The 12,374-nt window shown below is 40.5% G+C and overlaps 1 protein-coding gene across 2 annotated transcripts in view; it reads left to right on the top strand.

The window, feature by feature from the left end:
* The window catches only part of cdh8 (cadherin 8), a 134,471-nt gene extending 122,666 nt beyond the window's left edge, over positions 1–11,805 (top strand). The window contains exons 8-12 of one of the 2 annotated variants that reach the window (XM_034680734.1): positions 542–678; positions 3,325–3,446; positions 4,145–4,262; positions 9,666–9,917; positions 10,496–11,805. In XM_034680734.1, the coding sequence (XP_034536625.1) occupies positions 542–678; positions 3,325–3,446; positions 4,145–4,262; positions 9,666–9,917; positions 10,496–10,983 (1,117 nt within the window). In that variant the 3' untranslated portion in view covers positions 10,984–11,805. Of the gene's footprint in view, positions 1–541; positions 679–3,324; positions 3,447–4,144; positions 4,263–9,665; positions 9,918–10,489 lie in introns of both variants that reach the window. The other variant, XM_034680733.1, reaches the window with a different exon arrangement.
* The last annotated feature ends 569 nt before the right edge of the window (positions 11,806–12,374 follow it).

Raw genomic sequence — 12,374 nt, 5'->3', positions numbered from 1 at the left:
TCCCTTCTTGTGTTTGATTTATTTAAAGTGTGCTGCTTTATTAAGCCAAAATCATGCCTTAATGGTTTAAAAAGCAAACACAATCATTATGCCTAAGATCAGACAAGGTCACACATAACAGGCTCATGGATGCTTCATCTCCATTACATTCATTATCCCCCCTCCCTGTGCTGTTAGAGCTCATGTGTGACACAATGCTGTCCTAACTCATTAATGCAAAGCCTTTGGGAGCAATTGAGTGTTGACAGATCCCAAACAGGGTTAACAACACCCCATCTCTTACCCTGACATAACATGGACTAATGGTCCTTTTTGCAGGTCACTGGGATCGGGGGAGGGGGGGAAGCACAGACATTATCAGGCTTTCATGCCCACCGCTGCTCATGGGAAAGCTATGACTATTCCTCAGACGATTATTGATTTGCCACTGCTTTGAGTCAACAGGTTTGCTCCTGATGGATAAGGTGCCTTTGTGCCTTTCAAAATCCAAAATACCACAGAGAGTTTAACCTCAAATTTTGATGATTGATTGTCTCTTCAGGTACTTTATTGACCGGCACACAGACTTGGAGAGGCAGTTCAACATCAACGTGGACGATGGGAAGATCACGCTAGCCAAACCTTTGGACCGGGAGACGGACATGTGGCACAACATCACAGTAACAGCCACAGAAGTCAGTAAGTAACCTCTCCTGACTGCTCCCCCTGCTGTGAATACTGTTCCTCCTGAACTGTTATGCCTTCTTTTCAAATCAATTTCATGCTATTAGACATTCACTGGCACGCAGGTTTGAGAATCTGAGAACTGAAGGAGACGCGCACAAAGGAGCGTCTTCATGGGCTGTCTCAGTCAAAGGAATCACTGACCTGCTACACACAATCCTCTATTTAAGATTACAACCAGTTCTTTTAATCGCTGCCACAATATGCCACAAACAATTAGCATTTGAAACCACAGAGGCATTAAATATGTTGATTTGCTGAGTTTTGATTGAATTAAACAGCTCAGTAGTCAATTTGTGGAAGTGCAAGAACATTAAGACGTATCAAATAAACAGTTTTAAAGGCATGCTCCGGAGTGGATTGCTCCAACGCCAGCATCCATTACAGATTAAAGAACATCTGCGAACCGCAAAACTCACTGACTACGTAGAAAATCTTGCCGGCAGAGCTACAAACAGCTCAAACCATATGTAAGGCTTTATTTGCATACAGATTGTTTCAGGGGGGCTGTACGTTGTGATAAAGCTTAATGTACCCCTTAAAGCTATTGGAATAGAAATTGACACAGCTTGTAAGTTTTTTCCTGTTCTCTTCCGCTCTATCTCTCTGTCCTTCTCTCTCTCCGTCTCACCCTCTATCTCCCCCTTTCTTTCCTTAATCAAAGGAAACACACATTAATTGTCAGAACAAATGAAAGCACAAGCGCTGTCATAATGTTTTGGCCGTGCAGCACAGATGCATCCCGCCATCGAAGCAGCCCGTTGGAGGAATTGAATGTGTCTCATTTGATAAGCCGGTTGCCTTGTCATTTCCTTGCACCCATACATTTAAAGCGTATTTTCATGCCTCTTGGCAAAGTAACTGTGGCTCGAGATAGTGGCATCTCAGAGAACACCTAATAGGAATTTGCCAAAATAAATATGGCAGTTTTGCTATTCTTCACGGATGGGGAGGGGAAGCCGCTGTGTTCTCTAGCGTGAAGAGGAATAGATGTGTTCCCAGTTCTATCCCGGTGCCATTTGCCACCCAAACGGAGGAGCGTTCTGCCGCCTCGCACCAGTTGACATCTGACTAATCAGATTCCATTCCCTGTCTGCTGCTGGGGGAGAGTCACTTTTGCAGGGAGGGGGCTATGTATCCCACTGCCCTAATCCATCGATCACTGTCTATCAGACTGTCAATTTCCACTCCCCTCACTGCGCACCTCTTTTTCAACCCATCTAATGGTTGTCTGTGGCCTTCACTTTCTGAGGCGTCCTGTCCTCTGCTCTGTGCTCACTTCTAAATAAGAGTGGGAAACACTAAATATAAAAAAATATTTATTTTAGGAGTCATGCTGCAACATTTTCATAGAGGAAATATCTCTGTTGCACATTTCAGTTCATAGTAAAATGTGTAATACATGTGATTGGAGGAAACTGGCACAAATTGAAAATTATCTGCCAATGTTGTCTTAATATTAAAGAATCATCTCAATACAAAAAATGTTTTGATGTTTTCTCCTTGAAATCAACTCTATATAACCACAGATGGAACAGGTTGCATCATCATATTTCTGCAGTGGCCCAGAAGAGACAAATCAGACACTGTCTCGAGCCTACGATGACGAGCAGTTAAGGGCTGCAGGTGGGAATGAAACCCAGGCTGTCTGCTTTGAGGACTACAACCTCTGTACATGGGGCGCGCGATTAAACCGCTGAGCCAAAGCAGCGTCCTCAAATACAGTTTCAAACCTTTATAAATCGAGACTGTGCAGATTAATGTGATTTGAAAACTCTGTTATAACGATAAATATGTATGAAGACGATGCAGACTAACCTGTGGTGTTGTTCTATTTTAGTTGTGGTGACAAGCTGAATGCCTCCAAAATAAATTAACAATCCATTTTTAAAAAAAATACAAAATAGAAACACAGCAGTGTCCGTGGCCGGAGTGACACAGCTCTCTTCTGGCCACATTAGGAGATAATTATTTTAAAAGTTGACATTTGAACTACTGATTAATAAAAACAACCGTTTATGGCTCTCTCGAAAGGGACTGTCAATTACCAGTGATGAATAATTCCAATCAAATCTAATCTAATTAAACCGCCTTTATTGTCTTTTTAGACTTCAGTTACCAACGACTCATTAATATGCATGTTTTAACCCTCATGTTTTAAACATTACAGTGTACAGGGGATTTTCAAAAGCACTTTGAATGGGATTTTTTTTTTTCTCTTTTGTGTTGCCTAGAGTCCTGCTTTGCATGGCTGATAGCTGCTGAAATGTGGATTGATGTGGTTTCTCATCTGTCCTCCCATCAGCTCAGGAAATGAAGGGAGGAATAAAGAAGGGAAATAAAGGAAATTAAAACTAGGTCACAGAAATTACCTGGAATTTCATGAGTAACCTTGTTTTTGATTTCTAGTATTCAATTTCATCTCACATTTATCCCTATTTCTCTCCTTGACTCTCCTCTTTTTATCTATCTATCTATCTATCTATCTATCTATCTATCTATCTATCTATCTATCTATCTATCTATCTATCTATCTATCTATCTATCTATCTATCTATCTATCTATCTTTCTATCTTTCTATCTATCTATCTATCTATCAGGAAACCACAGTCAGATATCGAGGGCGATTGTGGCCATCAGAGTAATGGACATTAATGACAATGCCCCTGAATTTGCCACTGAATACGAGGCCTTTCTGTGTGAAAATGGGAAACCTGGACAGGTAAGGAAAGAAGTGGCTCATTTATCAAAGCAGTGATCCATCTTTCTTTCTCTCCTCTCCCCTGTAATGATTGGCCACAGTGAATTATAGCCTATTTATTTCACTGTGAAACACGGAGGTGGGAGTGCGGTCTCTTTTCCCTGCAACGGCCCTCCCTTGACACAGTGTGCGCCGAGCAAAGGGGAAATGAGAGCAGTCAGGATTGATCAGAATGGATCATAATTCAAGACTGTCTTTCATGTCCTCCTCCAGATGGCACACTGCTTCCCCCAGCCAAAAATCCTGGACAAGTACTTAGCATTCTCCTTCTCATCAATCGACCCTATTCAGGAGGCCCTGTGTGCGTACAATGGGGAGCGCTATTGAAAGGAGAGGAGGAGAAAAGGGGAAAACTGTCCTGCAGGGCCTGAATTCTAATTTCCAATCAATCATAAAGACGTACAGCACGATAAGACCTGTGGTGACAGATTAACAGATAGAGCCAGGAGCCGGAAAGTGTGCCAGATGAGACAGGACCTCATTGATAATAATCTCAAAATCCGGGAATGAATAGAGCACATATTTCATCAGGTGTGATCCAGCTAGTGTTAGACTGAAGCAATCTGTGAAGGCAAAAACAGAGTAATGAATAGGCTGCCTCCTCTAATGACTCTGAACCCTCCTCTGTGTATCTTCTTGTCTCTCTGTTTTCAAAACAGATGATTCAGACTGTCAGCGCAGTGGACAAAGACGACCCGATCGAGGGCCACTATTTTGACTATCGTCTTGTCCCCGAGATGCTCAACAACCCCAATTTTACCATCAAAAACAACCAAGGTGAGTATCAACAAAGAATCACAGAGGGGTAACTGTTGTGTGGCAGGATGATTGAAGTTTTTGTAAATTTCTCCAATGGCTCTCCAGTCTAATCTCTAACCCGCGGCATGTTAGCCGAACTGGAGATGAAATCTGGTGGATCAGTGTAGCTCACAATTAGCAGATGTGAAATTGTCTGGACACCAGCTTCTTTTTACTCCCCAGTGCATTTTGAGGGAAGCTAAATGAATGGGATCCAAATGGCTTCTCCTGGTAGTCTTGCAGCTCAATGTAGGGTGACTCCTCAGAGCTGTTGCCGTGTGGCAGATGGTGCTTCATTTATTTGCTAAATACTCTGATTGGTTTATTTGCTGTTTTTCTCCATCTTTATCCCATTCCCTGTCTCCTGCCTCCCTCCGCATAGCTGCCTCTGAACAGGCTGTGTTCATGATGACATTGTGTAATGTCTTCAGCTCGGGGCAGAAAATCCTCATATGGTACTAACCTTCTGTTGCAACGCAGAAGCTGCAGGCTAACGTACTGCAAGAGCCTATAAAAATCAGGTCATCAAACGGACTAACCATCTTTAAAGAAAAAGAAAAAAAAACTTCTGAAACAGGTGCATTAGCAAGCAGGAATATGAGACGCTTGTGGATTAGTCAGAGGAAATGCAAAAATAGCCTTGACCCAGTATATCACAGTTTTCTAATTCACTTTGGCTCAGATCTCAAATGAGGAAACCATTTCTCTACATCTCTGAACAGTTAGTTTGTCATTCACAAGAGATTCACGTCTCATTCATTCAAGCAAATTTTACATTCTTTTGGTGAATGTGTACAAAAGATAAAAACAATTCTCTACAAATCTGTTCAAAAATCATCTGTAATAAATTGGCTAAAGACCTGCCAGGTAAGAGTAATGGATTGTGGAATCAAAATCAGCCAATCACATTCAAGTTTGGAAGCATACACTTTGCAGTGCCAGGAAGCCGACTGTGGCGAGGTACAAAAGCTTTTTTTAATCCAAACTGCAACATTAAGTTTCATTTTTATGAGTGTCATTTTGTCTATTTGTTTTTGATTTCGCTTTCGCACAGGGATGTCATTTTGTGGCAGTCATAATCACAATGTAATTTGGGACCATCATGGTAAAAAAGCATCTCTCAATTTAGACCATTAGGGCTCACATGTCAACAAACCAACTCTACATTTTGCAGGCACTGGTCAAAAAACAGACACAAAAAAATTGGTTTTGAAATGTTAATGAAATGTGTTGTATATATACCTTCAGAAAATATACAATATGGATGTGATGTCCCATTTACAGTTTAGAGAACATTAAAATTTGTGTCACAAAAACACTAGACATTGTTTGCCACCAGCAGTGCAGAAAGATAGATCACTGCTTTGTTTCTCTCCCTCGCCTGAGAATAAATATATGTTGTGGTTCAGCTCTATAGACCACATACCTCACCAACCACTTGTCTACGGTGTTGAAAATTCCGAGCAGAGAAAAGAAGCCCATTGCTGCGTATCCCCCAGCACTTCAGCGACTATTTCTATCTAAATCGGCAGCTGTGGGAGACACTTCAGTGAAGAGCGTCAGGCTCCCGTGAGCCTCTGTGTGCGGCTTTTGTTTGCGATGATGAGTCTAATTGTAGGGATTGAACAGTGAAGAGGTTAGGGGTTGTCCACACTGTGGAAAATGGTCATGGCTCTGACCAACTGTATACAAGTTATCGAGCTGTCTGACAACTCTGTGTTCAGGAGGCAGGGTTGCAGCAGAGCACAGCTTCTTTTCTCAGTAATTGAGACAACACACATTTACCACGCTGCCAAAAGTAAATTCTGCTGAGACTCAGAAGACTCCATGAGATTGTGTTAAATCTGCCTTATGCAAATCTAAATTTTAAATCTGCAGCAATAACCTGCACCCTTACTCAGTCTGATACACTGAGGATTTCTGCTGCAGTCTTTGACTTGTTTCTAGCAGCTAATGGGAGCAAACTTCTGAGAGTTGTTAGTTGCATTTCTGATCCAGTTCAGTGACCTGATGAGTCCTCTTTACTGATTCCAATGATACACTAGTTTTATCCATTAGCATAATCCCATAATAGCGGTCTCAGCTGCTTCTATTAAGTTAAAGACACAGAGAATCATCTTTAGTCCCACTGAGGCTGACATTTTTTGTGTTTATTTATTTCATTTGATCTTTTTATTTTTTAACAGCCTACCAGAGCTCAAACAATAATGTTTAAGCACTGGTCACCTTCTCTGCCTGTAATCATGGAGAGGCATTTCATGATGCTTTCACCTGCAGCTCACTGACCAGCATTAAAACCTTCAAAATGTCAGTGCCTCTCAGTTTGGATGTTAATCTTTGTAGTCATTTTCTTCCAGTTCTACTGCCAACAGTTTGTGCATCAGGAAGATATATTCCCTGCTGCAGGTTTGCTTGTGTTAGTGCTACTGCTGGAAGAGTTGGCCTGCTGATGCCGAAGAAGCATTTCAGTTGTATCTCTAAAACTATTCCTTTGGACTAATTCAGTAAAAAAAACTACTGGTCTAAATAAAAAGACAAGGATAGTTTGCATCTGTTTTCCTCCCAGTGTATGATTTCAATGATTGACTGCATGCAGTGAATCATTATTTCTAAGGGTAGTCAAGCTAATTAATTTTTTTAATTGAGCTTAATTGCAGGATTTCAATAATCATGCATATTTTATTGCATTATAAAAAATGATTTTGATTTGATTTCTCACTGACGTCCAGTGGTGGACAAAGAACACAACTCTGTTACTTAAGTATGAGTATTGACCCTCTTGGTCAAATACTCCAATATAAGTGAGATCTGCCAAGTCAAATTATTACTTGAGTTAAAGTACCAGAAACCTTGTCTTTAAAAATACCTTAGTGTTCAAACTATGTTTTAAAAAAAAATCATTAAACATTGTTTTACTTCCCCAATAGTGAAAATAAAAACAGCAACTAAGGGACAACTTGATCTAAAATGTTCATATGGAATAAAACTAATATTTGGCTACATAACTCAACATGCTTTCTCAGGTTGCATGATGAATATATTGCAGCTACTATGAGAACTGTGAAACAGAGCAAAGATTTAAAATGATACAAATCATTCTTCATGCCAAAAACCTCAAGCATGGCTTGAGATATAGTCATATCCATCATTACCACCACTTAATGAACTGCCTGATCTGAGTGATGTTTGATCTGCACTTGCTCCATGTTCAACTATCGAGACAGGCAACGCATTAGTAGCACGTAACGAGAACTTTCATAGAAATGAAGAGGAGTCTTCAGTACAAAATATCCTTTAAAATGTAGTGGAAAAAAAATCACATTATACTCATGTAAAGTACAGATACTCCTGCCCTGAAGTACAGCATTCAAGTACATTTACCTTGTTACTATCCACCACTGCTGACTTCCAAGAATCCCTGGCAGCACATCCATTATTCTGGAGTTCCAGTTTGGTTGCTTTATCGGTTTAATACAGGCTCTGTTTGTTCTCATAAAGCTGTTTAACATCAGAGTAAGGACTTGCTTTGGACCAGTGTCTTCTGCAATGTTGACTGGCCTGCAGTCAGTTGCCATCCATTTACCAAGCACTGTAGTTAACTGCTTTTAGTTTCCTTCACACATTCATGGCAGTTTAAACACTCTTAAACAAAGTGATGTGGTTGTCATCACTTTGATTACCTGCACCTGTATGCATAGTTTAGGGTTGGTAACTCAAACTCAAAGTACTTGGTTGATATATTAATTTAGTTTGACACAAAGTGTGTATTACTTACTTGTCAACTGTGCAATATTAAAAATAACTTAAGTGAAATATGCACAATCCCATCATGGCAGCAGCAGGAAGATATGAACTAGGATGTTTGGAAAGGAATAACTAGCACGAGGAAAAGGAAAAATAATGTGATTATTTCAGACCTTAATCTTAAACACATTTAAGTTGACTGCATACCAATTATATGCTTAAACCTGTGCAGTGACACTACACAAATACAGTAGAGCAGCCAGGACATTCAGTCGTTACATGTGGTTTGTGATGGGAAACTGTTTCTGCCAACATAACCTCATTAGCTTACTTCAATTCTTTGGTATTATGTTACTATTATGAAGTCCTGCCAGTTAGGCATTCATGAGTGTGCTGCGTACTTCATAATCTTAAGAGACTTGAGAAATACAGAAAGTTTTCACATTGTTACAATCACTTCTGCTGTCACCGCTGTCATTTGGAACTTCCCACAAGTTATTTATAGCTAATATGAATTCAAATGGGCGTCTGCTTTTGTTGTGGTGCTAGTTAATATTTCAGTGTGCTCAGTTTTTTCATCAGTCATTTCAGTCTGCTGATGAAACTCTTTCAATGCACCACAACACATATATGTTTTTGTATATATATATGATTAAAGCAAGCAGTCATGTAATGCAGCTTGAAGGTTATCAGCACAGCTGTCTTTCTCTATCAGTTGCAATCTTTTTCTGTAGATGAGCTGACAGGCAGGAGATGTTTAATTCTATTTTTACTATCAATAGTTGCCAAGAAAATGGAAATGACCTGTTTACGAGGACACGCCCTGATGCTTTACTTCAGTACTGTATACTATATGCACACTCACTGTGCACTGCTGAGTGATCCAAATAAAGACGGACATGTTGGTGCTCACAAAGCACAACGATCCACTTTTAGGCAGCTCTCATAAGAAAATAAATCTGAGCATATGTTCACATCAATTACGGATCATGCAAAGCAAATAATTCTATCATGAAGCCTTCCATCTTTTGATTAGGTTTGCTCTGTCAACGTGAATGTTTCAACATGGCCCTGAAGCGTTCATCACCAATTCTAGTTTCCCTCTCTTCTCAGGGCTCCAAGAAGCAGAGAGGCAAAGGTTACACTATCAAAAGTCTTGTACATTTTCCATAACATCAGCAGGAGTAGTTTCATATGGGACTGCGAGTGTTTGATTATGTGAGCAGGGTAAGGAGAGCCAGCTAATGAGCAGGCGGCTTCACAGAAGTGTCATCAAAGAGCAGCTGGCACCTTTCTGGGTCGACATGTGCCATCTTCTAAGTCAGTGTCGCCTGCCATGGTCCCTTCATTTCTTCAGCTTTCAAAAGGGGCAGCGACTCGAGTTTGCCTTCCTTCAGAATTCCAAAATTGGACGGTTGAGAAAAAAAAATTGGCTGAAATCTATCAACAACATTAGAATTTGATGGTGCCGGAGAGCCTGGTGACGATTGATGTGAAATTAGTTTACCCTCATGCTGCACTCATCTTCACACAATTTAATAATAGAACTCCAGTCTGTTACCAGCATGAATAATAATAATGGCTCTTTTCACACATCTTGCAAAAATGTATCTCTGGTTTTACCACTCTCTCTGACAGACAATTCAATCAGTGTTCTGGCCAAGCACAATACCTTCCGACGACAGAAACAGGAGATGTACTTCCTGCCAATCATTGTGACTGACAATGGGAGTCCACCCATGAGCAGCACCAATACCTTAACCATCCGAGTGTGTGGGTGCAGTAAGGATGGAATCGTCCAATCATGCAACGTGGAAGCTTACGTTTTACCAATCGGTCTCAGTATGGGAGCTCTCATCGCCATCCTGGCCTGCATTATACTTCTGCTAGGTGAGGTGTTCCTTTTTGTTATTAATACATAATACAACCTTGATAAATGATCTATGGAAGCCAACAATGGCAACTGCAACAGCCCAAATGATTTCCATTGGGAGAAACCTGCCGCAAATTCAGAATTGCATGCAAATGTCCAAAACAAGTACCACAAAAGAAATGTGCTGTAAATGAAAAATGTGTGCTTCAAAGAGCTGGGCCTGACACACTGAAAATACATGAACTATACAAAGGTGAAACACAATACTCACATAGTACACAAAATGAATATGGCATACTTACAGTGCATCATACAGTGTGTCATCAGAATAGAAGTGCTCACGGTCTGCAGGCAGAACTAAGCGGTAATAGATTTTAGTTGAATGTGTTCTATAAAGAAAACATACTCAAGAGGTTTGGTGAAATTGTTAACACATCTCTACTCCTGAAACTCTTTTGAGCCATACAATGTTTGCCATTGTTCGCTACCTTAATAATTTTCATGTACTGAAAGAAAAATCTACCAGGCCCAAGCTTGACCTCGACTTCTTCTTCCTTTCTCCTTCTCTCTTCGTCTTTCTTTCTGACAGTAATAGTAGTACTATTTGTGACCCTGAGGAGACACAAAAATGAGCCTTTGATCATAAAAGATGACGAAGACGTGAGGGAAAATATCATCCGCTACGATGACGAAGGAGGCGGTGAGGAGGACACGGAGGCTTTTGACATTGCTACACTGCAGAATCCTGATGGCATCAATGGTTACCTGCCGCGCAAGGACATCAAACCCGACCTGCAGTTCATGCCAAGGGCAGGGCAGCACTCGGGCCCAAACGGCGTGGACGTAGATGAATTCATCAACGTACGACTCCACGAGGCAGACAATGATCCAACAGCACCGCCTTATGATTCCATCCAGATCTATGGATACGAGGGCCGGGGATCAATTGCGGGATCCCTCAGCTCACTGGAGACAGCGTCTTCAGACTCAGACCAGAACTATGACTATCTCAGAGAGTGGGGCCCACGCTTCAGAAGACTTGGGGAGCTCTACTCTGTGGGTGAAAGTGACCGCGAGACCTGACCTTTGATTTCATAGAAAAAGACTTTCTGATTTTTTTTTTCTGTCCACATTCTTGTGTATTAAACGCTAGGGGGTTTGCTGGCTTTTAGAAACTGGTGTTTAAAAAGAAAAAAACAGTTAATAACAAGGAGGCCACCTTTTTGTATTCTTCTTAGAGTGAGATATAGCAGTCGTCATCCACTACTTCAAGCGCATTGTAATTGTTGAGCCAAACAATGTCTTTCTTAGGAGATCTATGATTCTTGTGGAGTGTAACTTAGATTACGTTGTGGAGTGTCTAGCAGTATTTTGGGTGTTAGTCATTTGCTGTGACTGCCAGTAGCAGAAAAATCCTGGGATCGCAGGTAGCGGCTGGAGGAAAGGACATAATGAACACGTTGGGTTCTCTGAAGCTTGAGCAGACATCACACTCCTCGGACGGCAAGCTGGACCTCAGAAGCTGCAGAGGAACTCTTGTTCTAAGTCTTCAACGCCACAAAGCTGCGTGGCAATCTGAAAGAGAATGACAATGAAAAAGCAATATATGGTCTACATTACAATGATGAATGTATGTAAGATTAGAAAAAAGCAAAAAGACAAACCAGTATTGGCTTTAAGTGAATTTGTTATCATTTGATATCTTCTCTGGTGGCCACATTTATAAACTCTCTAAGCCTGGAAAGGCTTGCTTTATACAACTCTTTGTATTTACACGCTACAGGTGTGGGTCGCAAGTGTTACTAGCCTATAAAAGACTGAAGTGAAGACAAAAAAGAGAAATGTAGAAACTCTGAGGCCTTCTTTTTACAGAAGCAACATTAAATACAATTGTAATCTACTGTTTTTGACAAGAGTGTTGATTCTTCATTATTGTTCTCTGAGTTTTTGTATTTCTGTTCTTTAATCATTTTTTCTGTGCTGACAATTTGAAGTGAGTGTGTTTAGATTATTTCACATTCTGCTGTTTTTTCAACCACTTGATCACTGTTTCATAACAGCCAAACCATATCAAGAATTTATCGCAGTTGATGATATAGATTAGATGTAAGCAGGCAGACAAGAGCTATAAGTAACCATGTCAAAAAAGATGATCTGATTAATTGGAACCACATAAATAAGACATTTCTGACACATGCTAATCTGTGTAAAATATATCTCACAATATATTCTGAGGTACCGACAGTTAGTGTCTGAGCACAATAGTCCAAATGATAACTGAGTACATGACTCCTACCAAACATCCAATCTCATTTAGGAAACACAGATGCATTCAAAACGGAGACACAAACGCAGCCCATGTGCATAGTCCGCTTACACTGTATGATATCAATAAAGATACTTGTACTGTACATAGAGTTACTGCTAATGTCATTAGCTTTCAATGAGGTGGTAGGTTTTGTCTCTGCACGTTA

The sequence above is a fragment of the Notolabrus celidotus genome, chromosome 3 (genome assembly GCF_009762535.1).
Source record: "Notolabrus celidotus isolate fNotCel1 chromosome 3, fNotCel1.pri, whole genome shotgun sequence".
In the NCBI taxonomy this organism is placed as follows: domain Eukaryota; kingdom Metazoa; phylum Chordata; class Actinopteri; order Labriformes; family Labridae; genus Notolabrus; species Notolabrus celidotus.
This window is presented reverse-complemented; position numbering and strand designations above follow the sequence as displayed.